Genomic DNA, 23,538 nt, shown 5'->3' on the forward strand with positions numbered 1-23,538 from the left:
GCTTTCATAGCTTGCATATTTCCTTCACTTAAATTATCATTAGCAATGGGGGTAGATAGTAAAAGGTTAACAGACAGCATACTACTTTCCATATCTAAAAGTCTATCGTTCATAATATCCATAATAAAACATTAAACCACTCAAAGATTGCAACTCTAAAATATCTAAACAACAAACCAACAAGAAACTTATAAAAAAAACTGAGGATACAAAAACAAAGAATTCCAGATAGCAAAAGAAAAACTGAATATTGATTGAAGCAAACAAGCGCTTTGCACAATCAGTGGAATGAAAGGTGACAAGAATAGGCGGGAGAAAATTATCCACTGAAGTTGCTCGAGTATGTAAGCGCTCGGATGACCTAATATCCATAGCAATCATACTGATCCCCAACTTATTACCAAATAGTCCTAAAATACTATTAGTCAGTGTTTCTCCACCTGTCTTAGACAGTCCGTGGATTAGAAGAGCATTCGACCTTCTTTCCTGTTATAGATTGTCGTTGCGGTATTCTAGAATCTCGATACGATTTTCTAGAAATATAAGTTGAGCATGGAACCCTTTAAGCATTTTTTCAACACTAGCGAACTTGGAACTGTAGTCCAGATTAATCGCATTATAAATATCAGTGACTACAGTTTTAATTGCTTGTTGATTGATCACATTTTTGTCCCTTGAACATTTCTCAGTCACCTGCTTGTGAATATCTTAACGAAGATTTTCTTTCAGTTTTGCAATTTCATTCTGTGCGTTAACAAGGATAGACGAGAGTCAAGAGACACTGTCTGCCGAGGCAATTCCCATTATTTCTTTATACATATCCGGAAATGTGCCAAGTTCCGTGAATGCACTTTGAACTTCTTTTGTTTTTTCTCTTTGAAGCATTGGCGAAATTTTCTTCAAAAGGTACAATGAACGCCTCACTAAATGATTCTTTTTAATATGATCCGTAGCAAAATACTTGATAAAATTTTTCCTTCTTTGATACAGTTATACCAACTATTCGAACAGGCGATAAAGGATAGCCGTAGAATTTGCCAAATGCAACGTCGTTAATATTATAACGCATTTCAAGATTTATAATGTCTAATTTCTTCACACAAAAAACCAGTCAGACAGGTTTTGCGAAAAACGAATGCATACGACCTTGTGTATATGAATGCCTAGCAGCGACTGATGACAGTGGGTGGGATCAAAAAGGTAGACCTGAATATAGCCAATGGAAAACTTACCAAGTATCCAAGTTAATATATCCAAAGAGTACAATATAACTCTCTTGTGATCCGATCCGTACTTTTCTCGTAGGCACAGTCGCTGTTTCTGCCACTCTCAATGCGTGCACGATGTCAGAGCAATAGGTAGACAGTGACAATCGCTTGGCACCCTGACTTAAGCTTGAGCTAGGCTGTAATAGGGGGTGAGACATTTTGATTTTAGACAATATGTTGTCACACACTGAATGGTAGATAGGAACATCAATTTTTTCCCACTCTTGTTTCATGACCCAGCGGCTATTATTCTTGAATGGAATGCAAGGATTACTCGAGCCAACGCGGAACGTTTTCGACACAGGTAAGTGGTCAGAAGCACTGATTGCATGGTTAACACGGGAAGAGGAGTAAATTGCAATCGATTTTGTTCAGAGGAAAAGTCAAGGTTGGATGTAGACCAACTATTATGTACATATGTAAATGCCAGGTCATTGTTCAGTGCACTGAGTTGAGGACAAGAACTAAGAAGGACCTCTGTCCTAGAACTCTTAGTATAACTAAGGTTACAATTCATATCCCCTTCAACAATAGCAGTAAGGCCTTGTTTCTGCGATTCTGCCACAGAATTTGCAAGCTTACTGCGCGCTATGCTGAACTTTCGCTCTGAATTTAAGTCATGTTAATCAGTTGGCATGTATGTAGAAAAAATGGCAACGTCTAGCATCGAACTGACAAAAAGAAATCAGCAGACGAAATTGGTGTGGATAGAGGGTCGGCGAACAAGTAGAGCAACATCACCGGACGGTCTTCCTCTCCCACTAAATAAAGCAGGAACACTGAAAACTTTAACCAAACCGTCAAGTTGCAGCAGGTCTAGTCTTTCTTTCGATAGGAAATGTTCCTGTAAAAAGCAAATCACAATCAGCCATGAGCTGACACAGAAGAGGTCTTTTATTAATCACTGAACTATTCATGTTCCAGGTAGTGATTTTTAGAGAGAGACTCATTTTAATAGCTTCTGGGCTACAGGGCACTTATACGCGTAACACCAGTGCTCAGTCTTACCACAGAGTGCACACTTCAGGGGCAGCTGGCAGGGAGTGTCTTTAGAGTTTTTATGCCGACCAGCACACTGTGACCATTTCTCTCAATCACCCAGTTAGCAGCAGTGTGGCCAAATGCCTGACATTTGTAACATTGAGAGGGCAGGAACTTGTATTCTGACACAGGTAGCCGCTCGTAGCCAATCTTAGGTGGAATGTCTATTGCTTTTTGTAGGTATTCTATACTTTCAAATTTTAGGCGGAAAGATCTGGATGACCGTATTTGAGAAACTTCAGTACAGTTCTGTAGACAACTCTGAATGTCAGCAGTAAACGTTCCGGGGGGAGTACGCCGGATAATACCAAAATATGCACTTGATTTCACTATGGTATCTGCACCTTGGTTAGCCTTAGCTATAGCTTAAGCAAGTGTAGTTACGTCAGCTTTGTCAGACATGACAACACGCCATTCATGCTTCCCAGGCTTTTAAGTGATAATACTTGAACTAGAACTGCCGGCTATAGAATCCAGAAAGTCTTTGCATGCATTGGGATTGTAAAGGTTTTTCGGAGGATTCTTGACGACCACTGCATAAGTAGGGTTTTCAGGTACTATCATAGGTACAGAAGGCTGAGGGACAGTCTTGACACTTTTTTGTTCGGCAAAACTTTTAAATTTCATATAGAATTCGCTGAAATTGCGAGTAAGTGTCGCGGTAGTTTCCCCCGGGACCACCGGCACTTGATCTGGTTCAAATATGACAAATCTGGACGGAGTCATCTTTTTCTCGTCACACACATCAAATGATCACACAATATCTTGGACGTTGTCGCAAACTTTCTGTCGTTCAGTAGGTCGCGTGGGCATTCCAAGGGCCCATAACGCTTTCTTAGCCTCAACAATTTCTTCTGTCTTATAAAAATCGCAAGCGATTTTCGCAATCGAATCTATTGCATATTCCAGTTTTTTCGCTCGCAAAATAAAATTCAGCATAGGATTCAATAAAACTTTCTGGCTTGCCATTTCGTTACGAAGTGATTCCGGAGAGAGCAACGTTCGTGGGCGGGGCCAATTTTAAGTCCTCAGTGAGAAGGTACCCAAAGGCAATGGTTGTTATTTCACTTGATGTGTACATGAAAAGAGATAAATCGATAAAATCCTACAGAGCAGGGGAAGCGGCGATTCCCGTTCAAATAGCCTCCGAAATTTAAGGGAGGTCCCTCCCGGCGGGTAAACCGGCTCTTGCGACGGGCAACCGTCCCTCTTCTGCCCGCTTAGTAGGAAAATTATCTTCCTATTATATAATTCATTATTTGTATCCTTAACGCAAAATGTCTGGAGCTTACAACCTCTAAACGTAAAGGAGAGTACCTTAGCCACTGTGCTGCGGTAACTGTTATTACATAGTGCATTTCTGAATTTGTGATTATTACTGAGCCATAGAAAAACCCAAGATTATTAGAAACTTGGATAACTTTGTTTTTAGAAGTTAAGGTTTGGGAGGTGCCTTTGGTATTATTCCTCTGCATCATTTCCAAATTCGCAATAACCTTTTACTCTTAAGATTGTCCGAAATAACAGTTACTATTTTAAATCAATTTGAAACGATTCAATTGGCTAGAGGGGACACAAAAGCCCTTTCATTTACATACCTTATTCAAGTTCTATATTCCAACATACATCAGGATCCAATTTGTCTTCTTTAAAAACAAGCAGAATATAATACAAAATCCTTTAATCAAGAAACAGCAGGGTCTTTTAGATTATCTCTATTCTAGAGAGCTAGTCGTAAAAAATAGTTTTCTTTCTCTTCTCTGAAATTTCCAGCTGCGGACAGCCAATTAGAAAATTAGATTTAGGTAAACATTGAGATATTAAAGATTTGAAGCATCCTAGAAAATGAAAAAGTATAAAAAGAAACCAACAGAATTAGGCTAGTATAAAGAACACAAATTGGCAAACATTTCAGACTGATATTCAAAGTCTGTCTTAAGGCCCCAAATTAACATTTGGGTGGTATATAAAAAAGCATGAAATTATATTATATAAATTTGAAAATTACGAGCTGAGTCTAAAAGAAACAAAACACAACTTATGTATAATAGCCAAAGGAAGAAAGAATGAAGAAATATTGACAACACTCTGACTTCATTTTACAAATAGCTAAAATTGCTATTTTTCTTTTAGAGCGTGTAATCACATCAAAACCACGTTTTGAATATATGGTGTTTGGATTACAAGTTAACACTAATATTTTGAAGATGAATACAAATATACAAAGTGTTTTATTCAAATTATTCAAAAATATCAAAGTGTTTTATTCAAATTATTCAAAAATATTTAAATCAATGTTCGTTATTTTATTCAAAGTTTGTACTAAAAGTCAATGAATGGTTTTCTAACAAATGTTAAATGTGCTTTTTAGACAATATAATAAAAAAAATACCCCAAACCATTTTATTCTATGATTCCAATTTTTTTTCTACTAAGTTTATAAATCTTTTTTGTTCCAAAATTTGTATTTAGCCAATCCGAGCTTTTGCTACAACTACAACTACTGACAACTCACTGAAGCACCAAGTAGCTGGAGGCCAACACAGCTACAGACGCATCTCCTCAGCTCCAATCTATTCAACGCCTCCCTCTTCAAACTCTCCCAAGAAGTTCCAATTTGCATTATATCCTTCCTTACGACCTCCTTCCATCCCACTCGGGGACGATCTGCTTTCCGTTTGGACCTATATGGTTGGCCGAAAAGGCCAATCTTTGGTAATCTGTCATCTTTCATCCACAGTGCGTGCCCAAGTCATCTCAACATTTCTTTCGTTATAGCCCAAGACAGCGGAATTGAACCACACTTTTCGTACAGCTTACTGTTTGAAATACGGTCGGTCAGAAGAAAGTACCAACTAGTGCATGGTGATCTTTACTTTTAACACGAACAACAGCACTCCTATACACCCTTGTATCTTGTACCGATCCTGCTACTCTTCTGTTTACAATAATATAATCAATAAGGTTTACTGTCTTACCATCACGTGAATGCCATGTTAACTTATGGGCCATTTTATGACCAAATACCGTATTGGTTATAACTAGATCGTTATACCTACAAAATTGCAGCTGGTTATAAAGTACAAAATGGTTATAAAGTATAACCATTACAGTTTTCTTTCCCTACACCAAATTTACCAAGGCAGGGATACCATCTATTTCGTTTCGACGAACCTGGGCATTAAAGTTTCCAAATAAAACATCATACCCCGGGATCATGTCTCTATTATTAATCTCTTCTCAACCTATACTAAACTTAGCAGCTTCCTTATTCATCATGAGCCCTACTCCCTGCCTATGCAACCCATCCTTCCTGCCTGAATAAATAAATTCTATATTGCCTAATTCAGGGGCGGATCCAGGATTTTTTAGGGGGGGGGGGGCAAAATAGGTTGATTCGATAAACTCGCGTTAGGAGCAAGTTTAATCAACGCAAACTTGAGTTAATTAAGTGAATTTCACTACTTTAGACTATGCTAGGGTGCCCCCGCACTTCTGGATCCGCCTTTGGTCTAATTCATGTTTACTACCTAATGGGATTTGAGTTTCTGAAACTCCTAGCATGTCGAGCATGCATGTCGAGTTCAAAATGTCTGAATACATCAGTCCAAAATGTCAATACGATAGTTGTTTTCTATATTGTAATACTCCAAGTTGCAACTTTCCTATTGTTTAAACCATTGAAGTAATTATGGCCTCAAAAAAACTACATCAAAATTGTTAATTGTGTCTTATTTAAAATCAAACTTAACCCAAGATCTTATTATAAAGATGCTTTTATGCTAACAATCAAAAAATAATTATCAATTCTGTCTTATATGCGTTAATGTGCTTCTTATCCAATTTTATACAAAATTTTGTCTCACACCGTTTATGTTTTTGATGGAGAATTTCTTTTTTTTCAATTTATACGTCTTTTTGACTAAAAAAAACGCGGATCACCGTGTATATTCAAGGTATGACGAAAACATTCACGATAGGAAGATTTTTTTTAAGCTTCTGAACTTCGGAAAAAATCATTCACACTCTTTAAACAAAGCAGTACCTAGTCAGCAACTGCGTCAATGCCCAGCCAATGTGTATACTAACACATAGGATTAGGGGATATAGAGCACGATTTCCCACTTAAAATCGATCCTTACCTCCCTTACCGACATTACTTTACCGACATAATTACATTACCGACATAACTATTCCCTTACCGACATTAATTTACCGACATAATTACATTACCGACATAATTACTCCCTTACCGACAAAAATTTAAATGAAAACAAAAATAGATTATTTTGTTCGTGTTTTCAGATCGCTCCATAGAAAAAAAACTCAGACACCCTCACCTAGGGATTAAATCTTTGTGAATTCATAATAAAAAAAAAAGATCATGAGACAATTTTATTACAGGAGAGAAGAGCCTGATGATTTAGAAACGAGTATTTCAAAGCCAGCGCATTTCCCAAAAATTAGTGTTTCCCAAAATTAGCAATCGCAATTTCCCAAAAATTAGTCTTTCCCAAAATTAGCAATCGCAGTTTCCCAAAAATTAGTCTTTCCCAAAATTAGCAATCGCAGTTTCCCAAAAATTACTGTTTCCCAAAAATTAGTGTTTCCCAAAATTAGCAATCACAAAATTAGCAATCGCAATTTCCCAAAAATTAGTGTTTCCCAAAGATTATTGTTTCCCAAAATTAGCAATCGCAATTTCTCAAAAATTAGTGTTTCCTTTTGAGGAACTTAAAGACGGGGGACACCCCCCTCTACCCCGTATCTTAGGCAGCGCAGTAGCGCTGTCTAAGTAAAGAACGATGTGGGCACAATGTGTTTTTTTTTTGTTTTTTCTCCATACCCCATACCCTCCATATAAAATTTGCACTTTACTGAATAAAATATAAATGTTTTTACTTTTATAACTTTAATGAATCAAATAATATTAACATTTTGATTACTAAATATCCGTATATGTATATTAAACTGACAATGCACATTCATTTGCATTTTTTCAGTAAAGTGCAAATTATGTTCTGGCCTTGGGAAGGCATAGGGGTTTTGCGCCCAACTTATGTTAATTTCTGCTCGTTTTGGGTTTGACTCGGTTATTTATTGTAATTTCTGTTCGTTTTGTGTTGCATTTATTTATCGATACTGATCTGTGGTAGTTTCAAGCCTGGTAGATTATTTTATTTTATTTTTGCTATTTTTTTTTTTTTAAATAGAGTTGTTTGCTGTTTTTTGAAAAACTATTTTGTGGAAAAAGTTTTTTTTAATTAATATGTAAAAATGTTAAACATTTCAAATTTTAGTAAATATAGCCAAGAATTTTTTTAATTATTATCTTAGAACGAATTTGCCACATCTTTATAAATTGGAAGAATCTATGTGGAGACACACACATTAAGAACGGATATTGTGTATAACTATGTTTTATACCAAGGTTTCCCTTTTATTTTATAAATTATACTGAAATAATTAAGAAGTTTGTGTTACAAAATTCTACGCTGTATTTGAAATTGCTTTCATCAAAAAAAAAGTCTTTAACTCTTTCTAATAACTTCCGGTGAAAGCACCTTTCCACAACAAGAAAAGAACTTGCACGCAATTTCCTTGTTAGTATCTTTTGAAATAAGGGCGAAAAAAAAAAAACTGAAAATAGACTTGATTAATTATGCAATGCTTTTCCCTATTATAATAGGGCTTAGCAAACTAAGTTTTCTCATAAGCTGAGCAATTTTGACGATTCAGTTGAGACGCTTTCTACCTGAAAACTATATTTTCTTTGTTCAGCTCAAAAAGTTGAAGCCAGTCTGAGCTAGCCGCTTTTTAAGCCTGTGAAATGTTCCGCGTAATGAAGATAATCTTTTCTGACTTTAAATATAAGACACAATATTTCTGAGACAAATTACACAATTTGACTGCAAAAAGGCGATGGGGGGCTTTCTAACAAGACCATTACGAAGAGCCCGCTCCTCCCTGAAAAATTGCAAATAGCTACCTAAAAATAGACTTTTTGGAATTTATGTTGCTTTGGAACATTACAATCTGAATATACCCCCCCCCCCTCACGCACACACAAAATTAAATGCGTATACATATGACTTACATGGCAATTGATCTTGCCTGGAGCTCCGAAGGATTGTTTTCCACGAAAAGTAGATGGCAGTTCAGGTGGCTTCAAACCCTCATTTGCTTGTTTTTGTTTTTCTTTGCTCATAATTAGGTCAACCATTTCCTAGAAAAAGTAAGAATATTTTCAAAAATAATATTCGAAAATTTTCAATTTGCGCAGTGCTTTTATCCATAAACCTGAAATTAAACTAGCATTTAAATCGAATCAAAAATTTGTAAATATGTATTTAAACATATATTGAAGAAGTTAACTTCTAGTTTCTTCAGTTCGGCTTTATAAATTATCTGTAATCTCTTTGTTTTTTTTTTTATACCACTGTAGATTTTCAAACATAATTATCCCCTCCCCCATGAGGTATGCTTCATCGTAAGTGCCTAAAGATCGTTTACTTTGAGGAAACAGAGGTACCTATAAAAGTTTTGCCATTCTAGTATCTCTAGATTTCCATATGTTTTAGTAAGTACAATAATTATTTATTGATAACGACGGAATTCCTGCAAAGGACAACATTCATAACAGCAGCTCCGTGGCATAGGAAGGTAAAAGGATTATTTAAGCACTAATCCGAGAAGATAGGCAAAATGACAAATTTTCGAAGCACAGAGAAAGAAAAAAAACATGGGCAAAATATCTTCCCCCGCAAAAAAGACCACGCATACTCAATAAGTGCTCCAAGATCCCCATAGACTCGGAATCCCTGATATAAGTTAGTAGAGCGTTTCAAGACCTAGCCCTAGGTTTATAAGGCTGCATCTTCACAGGAAACGACTGTTTTTGCGCTGTCCGTCGGATTTCACATATTTGCTACAGGATGATGCGTCAAAACGGTTCAAAAACTGCATTGAAAGATTTAAAGTCGTTCGTCGAAAAACGCACCGTAAAAAAATTGAATTTTTCCAAATTTTCAGTTTCTACTTTTGCTGTTTGCACTTTTACTGATAAAATGAACCGGTTTGATGTGAGAAATTTTCCATATATTTTCGTCCATAGGCCCGAAAACGGTCCAATTACACTCAAAAACCCAACGATACGTCAAATTAAATTTATCGCAACGTTCGAAGCGTTCAAAAATTAAATTTATCGCAAAAAAATTCAGCTCTTTACTGAAAGCATAAGATGGTGCATTAGTCACTTTACCATTTTCAAACAATATATGTATTTATTGTCAGTTAACTGATTTTGATTTTTAACATGTGAATAAAATCACAACCAAAGAAAAATCGAAAATTAATAACTAGAATACAGCGATCTTATTAACACCACTTCCCTGATAGGCATTCTCCAACTAAGTCTACAATAACTGACTTGGTAAAACATTTCCAAAAACATGGTTCTGTTGTTGATAGGTCTGTATTTGGAAAAGGTCATTAAGCACGTCTGTTTGAAAATACCGAAACTGTGCAGCATAGCATTAAGGACGACCCAACTATGCCCATGATAGTGTGAAATTACACGACATTATCTTTCAAACAAACCTCAAAATAAAATTCTCATTCTTAAACTATGTTGTGAAAAAAGGAATTAGTAGAGTACATTCATTTACTAAGAAGATGTTGTATTTAAAAACGATAAAATGACTCACCCTGTATTTAAGCCAAACCCTTAGGACAGTATATTATTAAGCTTAAGAATCATGTCGAAAACTAAGCAGCTAAAATATCCTTAATTCACTTGACTTACGGAGCCAGTTTATAGGAATTTACTTTTTTGGACCCATCTCCCCTTGCCGAAAAATAAACAATGATTTTCAAAATATTATAGTGATATTGCCGTATGTATAACACAAAATTGAGCCTGATTCAGAATAAAAACGTTCAATTCCGGTTGAAAAACTAAAATAAACCATCCATATGCTCTAAATTCGAGGTTTATCTCTTGACAAGTTACTTGGAAGGGTGTTTATAGAACGAACCAGAGAATATGGGAAAAATTTGAGAATGGATACTGTAAACAGTGTCAAAATGGAAAGGTCACTAACGCCATCTAGCGTTGATCGGTTTTAAGTCACTCTCAACTGTTGTATACTTGTATTTTTAAGCTATCTTAAATATGGGGGAGAGTAAAAACCGCAAAATCATGTCACCAGTACGCCTATCAGATTAAATTCTACTACCTACATAACCTGTAACGATATCTCCAAGCTAAATTAGACCTAATTTGTACACACTGGATTTTGGCTTAAAATAATCCCTAAAAACCATCAATACTGATTGATTATCACTTACAAAGAAGTTTCTGCTTAAATCACTTGATATTATAGATTAATTATATTAACTATCTAAGTTTCTTTGAAATGTTCCACGTGTTTAATAAAATCATTAGTTGCTATTCTATTAGAGGCGCTTGTAGTCTTTAATACTATCTTTCCCTTGTTAAATTACCGAATTTCCAACTTTCAAAACTTTGCCAATCTCTTTGGTATGAACTTTAGGAAGGTGGTGAAGCAACCCTCATCATGACTGTTCACCTGCTGTCTTTCCATTGACGAAATGCCAATTAAGACGTAATTGGCAGAAATTTAAATTAAGGGGTCAAACGTTAGGGGGAATCGTCAATTAAGAAAGGCAGTCAAAAACGAAATCCTAACTTGAATTCTGATCAAGCCCGAACAAAACAATGCGCTGAAACAACACATAACTATATAACTGGGTCTCAAAATAATTGTTTGAAGCTATGCAACGGGTATCTGAAGGCATCCCACCAAACGAGTGTTCTTCAGTACACAGTCACTAGGCTTCTGTTTCCACGAAAGGATATACCGTATAGTCTACTTTATCTTTTGTGACTTGTCGCCCAACACGGTCTGGTACTAGTTCATCGATTTTTGAATATAAACCAGCTTTTGGTACCTCTGTAGTGCGGTTATAGTGCTTTAACCAAATAATTTATCACTGCAGCAAAAGTAGTCAACCAGTAATTGAAATTGTGTGATTTACCGATTGCCTTCAAAAAATTTGAATATTTTTTTTTCATTCTTGAGGCACAGTGGAAATAGTTAGCCTATCTCATTCCGTTTGTTTGAACGGTTGTTCTTATGGCATTTGGCGCAGAGTCAAACTTTAGCGTAAAGAGTGGAGGTTAACAGGAGAGGAGCAGTCCTCCTCATACACAGATTAACTTCGATTCAGTTAAAGCCGAGTTAAACTTATCGTAAAGATTGAGGGGTTGAAGAGGCAGCATGGCCTCATATTCGGAATAAATTTTGTTTGTTTCCAGAACTGAAAGCAAAAGACATAAAAATTACTTTGTTAGGTATCACATTAAACAGTGTCCTATAAAACAGTTGGTGTGTAAGCAAGGAACGACCCGGGTCAATAATATCCGAAATTCTAAAAAAGCTACGAGTTTGAGAAAATTTGTCTGATTTTCAAAAAAGGGGGGAAACACCCTCAAAGTGGCAAGTGATCTTAATGTAACATGGACACCAAAAATGACCACCAGCTTTGCTGGCCAATCCCAAATTTCACTTCTTTCATGCTTTGAAATTCCTTTCCCGAAACTTCAAAAAAATCTCGAGAACTTCTCCTCCCTAAAAAAAAAATTCTTGCAACATATCGAAATTTCCCTCCCGTATCAATTTTCAAATTCATTTGAATTAGTTTCTCTATGATTTATTTATTGTGTTTGTTCACTTTTGCTTTTGCATTAACGTCTTTATTTTCAAGCTTTCTTTTGTATTTACTTGCTCTATCTGTTTGCTTGCTTTTTTATTTTTTTTCTTAGTTTTTGACTCACAAAAACTATGCTTTTGAGTCGAAGCTAATTAACTGATTATGTTTTTTTTAAATAAATAAATTGATTGATTGGCACAACCAAATACGTCTCTAAGAAATTAGGAAAACCCAGGAATTCAACTTTTAATGAAGAAGATCTTTATTTTTTTTTCACAAGCTCCCGCCAATTTTAAAATTAAGGAACATGTGTTAAAAATCAGCAGAGTGTTAGCAGAAAAAATATCATGAAACAAAAGAAAATATAACTTTCTCGATCGCTGTAGCAGAAGAAAAACACAGCCATGAATTGGAAGCAAACTGTGTCAAAATCCAGGGATTGAATGAGTAAAATATAGGCTAATGCTAACATCTTTTTAACAAATAGAAAATGGAAAGAAGTGAATATATCATGAAATAGATACACATCTAAGCTAGGAATTAATTTAGGCCTAACAATCTTAATTTTAAGCAATCTATAAGCACCTAGAAGAGTATGATTCGGGAGGAACAATTATGTTTTTTTACCATATTTATCTCTTCCAAACATTTATCCAAAAGGGCTATTTTTATTGCTTAACTTGTATCACATGAAGCATAAACATCAAATTTTTCGTTTCAATTGCAGGAATCAATGAAAAGAAATAAACACATGACACATTCAAGTGTACCAAAGACAGGTTGAAAATCCCCTTTGGCTAGCCTAGTTTGGCAAGCGGTAGATACAAGATAAACACTTAGATTATCGTATGGAGGATAGAGATGAAATATTACGTGATTAAAAGCTCAATACATGTCTGTAAATAATATATTTTCCAGTTTTCTGCAACATCTTTCAATTTTGAAGTGCGAAAAGCATTGTCAAATTTACCGAGTTAGTTTCCGCATATTGCTTTTCATGGTTCGGTTGGGGAACACAGGTGAAACTTTTCACACGAAAACTGACCTTTAATATTTTATACCGACCAAAAGAAAATCATAGAAAATCCTGGTTTTCAGGTATGGATAGACCTAAGATCGAGTCTGGTGGGGAAAAAAATGCTTCATTTTGATGTACTTGGTACTGTAATGAAAATTACAATATTAAATTCAAGATATCGGTGAACCTATTACAGACACTTTTAAGCTCCTATCAACAAAATGTGGTATTTTACCTAACTTAACCTAACCTAACCGTAGCATCTTCGAAATGTTCAGCATAGTAGCGTGATGATCTGATGGTTCATGTCGGTAGTGTGACGTCGTGTAAAACCTACGTAGTTTTCGGCCATAACATTTTTTTTGGTTCAATTTTATCAATTGGATACGATCACGCTCAATACAAATATCTGTATCCACAAAATACTGTCGGAAAAGTCTTCCACAGGAGTGGAAAGCATTAAAACCTATCCGACACGGGCCGGGTGTTAAGGCTTGCAGAGAAAGACTTTTGGCGCGTCAAGGTCGAAAAGTGACACAATGTTTCGCTAATTCAAGCCGTGTTAGATGTGGACGAATTGCATAAGGTGTTTGAGGTGGCATATTCAATTTCCATCCTGACGTTCCAGCTGGATAAAAGTCGGTAGGTAAAGGGTTCCACAAGATGGTCGTTTTTTTTTAACAGACAAAATTTTGAAACGTTGTCTTACAGCCATTGCATTTGACGTACAACTATTGTCAGCATTAAGAGTAAGAACAGCCTATACTTCATTACACGCAAGAGGGTTGAGCCATCTATAATTGAAACCATCTGGCACATTAAAAATGAGCTGAACGTTTGGAGGCTGTTGTCCCAGTGGAGCAACATGTTGATTTCCATCATCCTCCACTTCTCATTTTTTATGAACCGTTTGTCATAGTTGTTTATATCTCGCAATATTTCTTCCAAAGAATTCATTAAGTTACGAGAGATCCCATAATTTAAAGGATGTGCAAGGCGTTCTTCAACAGCTCCATCCGGGTCTAAAAATTGCATTTGGCCTTATGAAGGCGGTCCAAATCACCTTAAGTGGTTTGTGAAGGATGTGCCGCTTAACTGATTTTGTGATAAATTTTTTCAGCTAGTTTGAAGCTGAAAACATTACCACTATTAATGGTGTTATCATTGCTTTCGTTGATGAAGCTAAAGTAAAAGACGAGTTCAAGTTTCAGATTTGTCAGTGGAACTCTTTAGGAACCATGCACCTTTGCTTTCTATTCTTTCCTCAGGAAAATGGAGAGCTCCACAGTGAATATATTCAACTCTGAAAGCTCCCAATGACCTGTAATTACAACTTGCGTAATTTACGGCTTCTTTGTAGATTTGTTCTGGGTTTTGTTCCATAGCGTGATGGCGTCAAAGATTGCAACGGTGTTGTTCTTCTAACCTAATATTTCTTTTTTCTTTACTTGCATTTTGACTCGTTCTGATTCTTCCTGTCACTTGTCTTCTAACCACACAGTTCTTTGTTCTTCACTTTCACTTTAGACACATTCTGAAAGTCGCTGTAGCATGCCTTCTAACAGCGAAATTTTTTCTTCTTAATTTTGAACTTTCATTGCTTCAGACATTTTTTAATGTTTCTTGCTTTGCCTTTGTGTCTTTTAACCACAGATTTCATTAACTATTTCCTCCTTCCTCTTTATACTTCACACAATCATACATTTTATAGGATTTTTATTCTTCTGAATTCCATTGTAGTTCTCGCTGTTGCTCATCTTCCAACCACAGATTTTGTTTACGATTACATTTGATCCTTGCTGTGGCTTGCCTTCTACGTGCAAATTTCGTTGTTCAAATTCATTCAGTTATCTCACATATTTTTTTCATGCCTTCTGCTTTAACTGTTTGGTTTCACTCATTACTTTATACAATTTCGTTTGACGTCCCACCAAAAAGATTCTTTTCTGGATTCTTGCCACAAATTTTGCTACGCATAATTTTCATTTACACTCCAATGTGACTCTCACTTTCCCTTGTTCCATACCTTTTGTTTCAGCTGTTTTGAGTCTTAGTCAGCAATTATATTTCATAGGAACTGTATTCTCTTAAGTTCTTGAATTTTCACTAACCACAATTTTCGATTAAGATTGATCCTCGCTGCCCTAATTGATTTTACTGATTCGCTTGGTTGAATGTCCTCTAATCACATGTTTATTTTTGCTTCTTTGTTTTTATTCGTTGTTAAAAATTTAGTCCTAACCGAATATTCATTTGTGCTTCATTTTCCTTTTTGATTCGTTATGATTCTTGATGATTTTGTCTTCTAACCACATATTTCTTTGTTCTTCATTTTCGTTCAACATACTCAAACATTTTTTCAATGCCCTTTGCTTTAGCTGTTCAGAACAGTCTTGTCACGTTTGGTAGTTTAGGTTGTTGCATGTCTTCTAACTTATAATTTCTTTGTGCTTCATTATCGTTCATCCTTACTTGAGAAGTTTTTTCCATGTCATTTTCTCTAGCTGTTCAGATTGGTCTTGTAACGGTTGCTTTGATAGTCCAAATTGTATTTTTTCAGTAAACGTGTTGTTCAAACGATGTACCATTTTCAACCATTGTGAATATTTACAAAATTTACTATTAAAATTCTCCTATATAGCTGCATGATAAAATACATTTTTTTCAAATATAATTCTTAGTTGGAATAGTAAAAGACAAAAAGAGAAGGAATCAGGCAGCGAAGTCAGTCAAGTATGGCACTATACCTCTGAGAAGCAACTTTTCAGAAGATGCTTGTGTTACATTATCTAGGAAATATAACGTAAAACAGACGGAATCAGGCAGCGAAGTCAGTCAAGTATGGCACTATACCTCTGAGAAGCAACTTTTCAGAAGATGCTTGTGTTACATAATCTAGGAAATATAACATTCTGTTAGAAACAGAGCAGGGTATTATGATTTGTTTTTCTAGGAAAGTTGAGACGTAAAACTAAATTATTAGATTAAGGCCTACTATGAGTCTATTTTTCAAAAAGGGCATATATTATCGAAAACTGTTGATTAACTTTGTCATAGCACCCCAAATCTGTATTTTTATAGAGAAAGTCGGAAACAATTTAAAATATTCTATTCTTAACCAATGACAAAGAAAACGTCAACCAAAAACGAAAGGCAATCGTGGTTGCAGCGTTAGCTGCAACCTAGTAAAAGACGAACACGCCCCACAGTGACAAAAAAAGCCCGCAACCCTTATAAATGGTATTAAATCGAAACACAAAGTACTCCGAACCTCCTTGGCCGAAACTCCTATAAAGGAAACTTACAGTTCCTTGGCTTAAACAACAAAGAAAATCCATTGGTTTGAAAAGCAAGGAAAGTGGCTGTAACCATGATATTCTGCATCGAAACCATCTTTCTTTCTTTCGATTTTTTCTCCACTGTTAGCGGGGAACTAGAACATCATAAAGACCTATGTAAGGGCTCATGTAAAGGAAACTGCCACATCTGGTACCTTTTGTAATTAACAAAACAATATTTAAAATAAAATCAATTTTTACGAAAAACGTATGCAAGATGTTGAATGAAGTCATAATCTTAGATTAAAACCATAAATGAGGTAAAATATAAAACTTATATCATGATTGTAATGACGTCAGTATATAAAACTTCCGAAAGTCACTAGGTGCCAAGAAAGTCTCATGGTCGAAGTACATGATCGCAAAAAACCCAGAAGCTTTTTCGTCCTAATCTTTCACAGTTACACGATTGGAATTTAGCCCAGATTTGAAACTTTTTTTCTCTTTAGCTGCCTAAAAAGGTTCTCTAGCCTTTTTCGTAAGGATTATCTTAAGACCCCTTCTAACAAAAAGTGACAATGCCAAATACCACAGACGAAAAATGTCACAGATCTGACTGTATCAAAATTTTGGTATGACGGCATTTCGAATTCGAACAGTAGATTAGACTTTGGAGCAGAATTCTAAGCTGATTGTGGGTATATGTGAGGATACTTTGGAACCACCAGGATCACTGCAAAGTAAACAGTAACCCTAGAACAACCTATAGCACTTCAAAAACATGGTTAGTTGGTAAGATTTCAATAAAATCAATTTTTTACGAAAAACTACATTTTCGTATACAAGATGTTGAATGAAGTCATAATCTTAGATTACAACCATAAATGATGTAAAAAATAAAACCTATCTTATGATTATAATGACATCAGTATATAACGACGTCATGCCATAGGTGTTAAATGGAAAAAATAAAAAATGAATAGAAAAAAGTAGCGAAAAATCTAGACCATATGTCAGATGTATATTACTTTGTTATAGAATGATTCAGCTGAAATAATGCCAGTTCAAATATAATAATCATGGTTGGAGCAGTAACTGCAACTTAGTAATAGGCAAACTACAGCCCATAGTAACCAAAAGTTAGAAAACGCGTTTTAAAAAAAACTGGCAAATGAGAAAAAATCACCATCTGACACTGATTCAGGAAGGTAACTATTATTTCCGTTAATGTAAAAAAAAGAGTTTATAACGAAAAGAAAACTCTAGTGATTGAAAAAAAGCCTAAATCCCCCCAAAATAGCGTCAGATCGAAATTAAAAGTGTACCCTTGGAATCAGAATTACACTCCCCCACCTTGAACAACAAGGAAAAGCATTTTTTTTCGTTTTAGCATAAAGGATCGGTATAGTTCATTCTAAATGGGATTATGTAGGTTTCATCAGTATCATGGTTGAAGAGATAGCTGGAACCTAGTAAAGAACAATCCACGACGCTATCCTAGTAAAGAACAATCAATATGCTAACTTAATTTTATGTTTTTTAAATGCGTGTGTGTTGCTTATTGTGTAGTCTATTGTGTATTTTTTTTAATTAACCGTGTCGCTTATATCCTAAATAGTAACTTGTATTCGTTACTGCCAGAAAAAAATGTGCTATTGAAGACATAGGACAGGACCACAACACCTTTACTTTTTTAACGTTTGCTTTTTGGCATCCATTATAAAATAATTTCCAAAAAGAAGTTTTCAAATAGCTTAAAACACGTTTAGGCTTGTATTTTTCACTAGTTTTCCGAGGAAGGGCTCACTGAATCCCTCTGTTTCCCTGAAGCGTATAACTAAAAGCTAATACGGTTCAAGCATCTTTTGAAAAGTTGCTTTTCTGGGATGTGCTGCCATATTTGACTTAATTTGCTGCCTGATTCTTTGAGGTTTATCTCTTACTATTCCAACAACGAAAAAAGCCTTTGGCTTTTTCCTATATGTAATTATCTTCAAAAATGAGTCCCATCAAGTATTACTATATGTAACAAATGTCCTGACGATTCCAAAAAGTTAGAGCAATCGGCAATGGACAAGCAAATTCAGAATAACATTAAATCGCTAAAAAAGATTTACAAAGCAAAATCTGTGGTTAGAATCAGGAAAAAAAGTTTTTGTTGTATATGACGTCATGCAAAATTATATAGGATGGTGAATAAATCCAAACATCTAAAGCAAAAGGCATGCAAAATATCAGAGGTAATGATAAAGGCAAATGAACAACAGAATCTACGGTTAGAAGATAAGTGACAGCGAGGATAATATCGAATAATAAACAAAATATGTGGTCGAAGGAGAAGCAACAGCGAGAATCATAATGGATCCCAAGAGAGAAAAAAAACCATAATGTAGAATTATGTGAAGGATAAACAAGATGGAACAATTGAAGGCACGCCAACCAATTAAATATTCAAGTTGCAGATTTGCCACCTCATGAATTTAAACCAAAGAATAACACGGCAAGTATGATAATACGTAATTTGAAAAAAACAGAAAATACTCCCTCGTGCCTAGTAGAAGCAGAGCGAGAACCTTATTATAGACGTTCAAGCTCCTATTTACAAAAACGTGGAATTTCGCATTTTTTTTCCAAAAGAAAGGCTTTATGTTTTTTTCAGGGGTGATCGAATCAAACCGATCGTCCTCCTGCCATTGCAAGGATCTATGACGCCTAAGATATTACGTTGTCACGCGTAACAGCACAGAGGTGAAAAAGGTGAGGCGGGACAGCAAGACCCTTGTTAGGTTTTCTTCCTTGGGGGGGGGGGGGATTGGCAAGTTCTATCGGGAGCTTGGTTTTCACCAATTTTAAAGTGTAATATATCTCTTTTTCTATTTATATACAAACTTAATGTATTTAAACATGTGCATACGGTGTATTTCAACATCAGGAAACCCTATCGCAGGGGCCGCGATTGCTGCAGCCCCTTAGAACATCAAAATTCAAACAGAATTGTCATCCATTTAAATAATATTATCGTTACCTGTCCACCCAAAATACTGTCATGAAATTATTAATAAGAACTTACTTACTGAAGCTACAGTTCATCGAGAATTTTGACTAAATATTTAAATTCTGTCCAATTATTAAATTTTAATTACAATCTAACATTTTGATGCTTCAGCAGAAAAGCTTAAAAAGGGAGACGCAGGCAAATCAATTTACAATCACTAATAGATACAATTTAACAGCAAGAAATTGGGGGTTTATTAGGCTGGTGCCTCACACTACATCTTGGTTAGGCCTTGGCATGATTTGAAAAACGATCAGAAGTTAAATAAAAAATACAAGTTTTTTCAACTGAAAAAAAGGGGCAACATCAAAACTGAAAACGAACAGAAACTGTTTCGTATATGAAGGGGGCTGCCCTTTCCTCAACCCCTCGCTCTTTACGCTAAAGTTTTACTTTTTATCCCAATTCTATAAGACTGACTGCTGGAGCACAAGACCCGTTGAATTGGAATAGCAAGCTTTTTTTAAAGCACAAAATCTTAGCGTAAAGAGCGAAGCGTTGAGGAAGGGGCAGCCCCACTAATATAGGGAAGAATTTCTAGCTCGTGTTCAGTTTTGATATTGCTCCTTACTTTCAGTTATTTTACTTCATCAAACGGTTCGTGGTAACAAACTGTAAGTAAGGAGCAATGCGAGTCAATAGTAGCAGAAACTGTAAGTATCAGAGCTTTCATAACAATGGATACATCAAAAGAATCGAATTATGATACTTATTGAGAATATATAGAATTCATCAAGTTTACTGTTAGAAATCAAAAGTTGCGAGACGGATAAAATTTTTCCAATATTCGAAGAAGGGAAGAAACACCCCCAAAACATCAAGTGATCTTAATGAGAATCACGCCATCAAATTCAGCATATCAGAGAACCTAACTGTAGAAATTTTAAGCTCCTATATGTTCAAAAATGTGGAATTTTGCATTTTTGCCAGAAGCAAGATCACGCATACGTATTATTTTTTTCCAGGGGTGATCGTATTGAACCAGTAATCCTAGAAGGTCGGGAGAGGGCTCACTTGATCGGAAATCAAAAGTTCTAGCTCCCTTTTTAAGTGGCCTAAAATATCGGAGGGCAGGTAGCCCCCTCCCACGCCCTTTTTTGTTCAGTAATTTTGTTCAGCATAGTCGGAAGATCAAATAACTATGTCTTGACGATGACGATCCCCAGAGCTCCTGGAGAAGGGGTTACAAGCTATGAACTTTGCCCATTGTTTACATATAGCATTGGCTACTGGGAAATAAACATATTTTTGTCGGAGGGGGGTTTACGTGGGAGTATATTTCCATTGAAGAATTTTTTGTGGGGGAAGGAATTTTCCACAGAGTGGAAGCGGGATCTTCCGGCATTATTTAAAAAATGATCAGAAATTAAATTTTAAAAAAGAAGTTTTTCAACTGAAAGTACGAAGCAACATAAAAATTTAAACGGACTGAAATTATTAAGTATATGGGGGGGGGTCCCTCCTCAATACCTCGCTCTTTCCGCTAAAGTTTTTTTTAGAACTTTAAAAAAGTTTGTTATTCTAATTAAACGGCTCTTGTGTTTCTTGAGTCATTCTTACATAATTATAACAAAAAGTGAAAATTTAGTGTAAACAGCGAAATATTGAGGAGGGGGCAACTCCCCTCATATGCCTAATCATTTCTGTTCGTTTTAAGTTTTAATGTAGCTCCTTACTTTCATTTGGAAAAACTTGTTTCTTTTATTTAATAGCATTATAGAGTGAGAAACTGAAACCATGGATGACCTGGAATGGAATTTTTAGCGAAGTGAAGAAGCAGTAATTTTATTTAAAACAAGAGCATTAGTATTTAAAAACAGAAGCAATTTCTATCAACACTGTAACATTAACATCAATATCGATGACGATAATTTTGAGAAAAATGAAAGCAAACAATAACCTGAAAACTAGCTTCATCCGTGATATTGTCGTTATTTTTTGATTCAGCTTCAAGTTGCTGAATAACTTCTTCTGATAACTGAATATGTGGGTATGCCTCTCGCACCCATTCCCAGTACGAAGGAGGTTTCGCGCCGCCAGTGTATGGTTTCGAACTTTGGCCTTGAAAAGTAGGCGATGGGTCCTTCAAAACAAACTGAGATGTGCCTAAAAATTAGAAGAACGAATTACAAGGTTCGTATCTTAATTCGATTTAAGAGTGGGGGACCATGGAAAAGGTTTTGCATCCTCACGGTATCGTTTTGAACTCTTTCCTTGAAAAGAAATTTCTAAGTGTCCAGAACAAACTGAAATATACCTAAGAATCGGAACAATCAATAGCATGTTTTTTTTAACAATAATAAATTTAATTCGATTTATAATTTAATTATATTAATTATCAAAAACAAGATATAAAAATCCGTACAACAAACAATGGAAAGACATTTTTGGGTTTGGCTTTAGTGGGCTGAGTATCTCGAGATGGGGGGGGGGTCAGTGTTAAGATATTTCCACCTTGTGTACGTGATTCCTGAAAGATGGCAACCCCTAGCTTATATCCTAGAAAGTGGCATAAAAATGAAAACAAGTGATGCTAAAATGCAACGACGTAGAAAATATACTTATTCAAATTGCATTCTAAATGTTCGAATGTCTGTCCGTTCACAACCCCAAGCTGTTGTCTGTATATTTGAAATGTTTTAATTACAACTTCATATTAAGATGCATCACAGCACATTCGCGAAAATCAACTCCATAAGCAAGGACCAAAAACAAATCTAACAGTTTTTCCACTAGGCTATCAGGCTATCTTTCCTCTTTATTTTATAAATTCAGTCGTTTCTGCAAACCCGTTGAAGGCTTGTATTTTCATTTACTAAAATCACAAATTCACATATTCGTGTTCAATTCAAAGTTATTTAGTCATATTCTGTTCAAATTTATTGTATTCAGGGGGAGGGGTGGCAGGGTTTGCCCCCATTCCTGAATTTTTTGTCCGATCCGTAAAACATAACAAAAAAAGGAAGTTTTTGTGCTTCCTTCCCCCCACCGAACCAAAATCCTGGAAAAGTCTTTGGTTATTACACAAGTGAAATACGGAAAAATGGTAGAAAAAACAACAAAAATAATACTGTTGCAAAAGGTTCAGCAAGGTGAATAAAGCACCATTTCAAGAATGCACCCAATCCTCTTAGCCTTCAGCCACCTTCAACCCCTCCAAACGGTGAAAGAGAAGAGAAATTAACTTTGTTCTTTATTACTTCCTTGGGAGTTAATTTTTACTTCTTATTGCTTCACAATCATGTAAATTAGAGCGTTATGTCAAAAGCACAGTACACATATCATACATGTAATACATGTACTGTATACATAATATATGTAATACATAATACATGTACTGTACTCAAAGGTAAGTAGTCCTACCTCAGAGAGAGAGGAAGGAAAGCTTCGTATTTTCAAAACTGAGCTTTTTCGTGACGTCAGGTAGTTCCCGTCAAAAGAAGTACTCAACGTACTTCTGCTCGTGGTCGGGGTGCGACTTGCTCCCATGTCACTAAGCAAGAGGATGATGATTATTAGCTGTTCGGCGTACAGAATCTGCTCTAGTTTGAAGCAAGTGTGATATCTAATTATTTTAAAAGATTTCAAATCAAAGTATGATGCACCAATATGTATATTTCAATTCAAAGTGGCACATCCTTCAATTCCTTTACAGTGATGTTTCTTTTAAAACGATTGCATTGTTCTTTCTTTTAAGGGTCATTGATAATGTTTTATTTCGAAAAAATTGCTTTATTATAGGGGGTAACTCTTAAGACAATGCTGCTTCGACACCTAATTAGAAAATACCATAGAAAAATTGGGTTGCCTTACATCTTATGAAATAAGATAGTAAAAAAAAAGAAATACACACAAGTATGCTTTTTGTCTTGTTCCTAGCCGAGGGCATGGCATGCTGGATTTGTAATCATATATCCTTCAGAACAAGGGCTCGATTGTTGGTGTAGCAAATCCTTTGGCTTGGGTTGGGTGTCAGTGGTTTGACTCTGCAAGGTCAGCCCCAAGGGTCTATGGAGCTTATTATAGCTAAAGAAATTTCCATGTCACACCTGACTTTCAGATGACAGATGAGGTGCAAAACGCAGCTCTTTCGACTATTGATTTAATTATTTAGTTTTATTGCTTTAATTATTTAATTATCAA

At 35.6% G+C, this 23,538-nt stretch overlaps 1 protein-coding gene across 1 annotated transcript in view; it reads right to left on the bottom strand.

Moving 5' to 3' along the window:
- Positions 1–23,538, bottom strand: part of LOC148943139 (uncharacterized) — a 77,900-nt gene that overhangs the window by 6,184 nt on the left and 48,178 nt on the right. Inside the window, exons 6-7 of the mRNA XM_089102449.1 lie at positions 21,296–21,501; positions 8,407–8,535 (exon numbers count right to left, since the gene is read on the bottom strand). Coding sequence (XP_088958575.1) covers positions 8,407–8,535; positions 21,296–21,501 — 335 coding nt within the window. The remainder of the gene's footprint in view (positions 1–8,406; positions 8,536–21,295; positions 21,502–23,538) is intronic.

Source organism: Artemia sp. Qi Xiang Cuo, chromosome 16 (assembly GCF_049724085.1).
Source record: "Artemia sp. Qi Xiang Cuo chromosome 16, ASM4972408v1, whole genome shotgun sequence".
NCBI lineage: Eukaryota > Metazoa > Arthropoda > Branchiopoda > Anostraca > Artemiidae > Artemia > Artemia sp. Qi Xiang Cuo.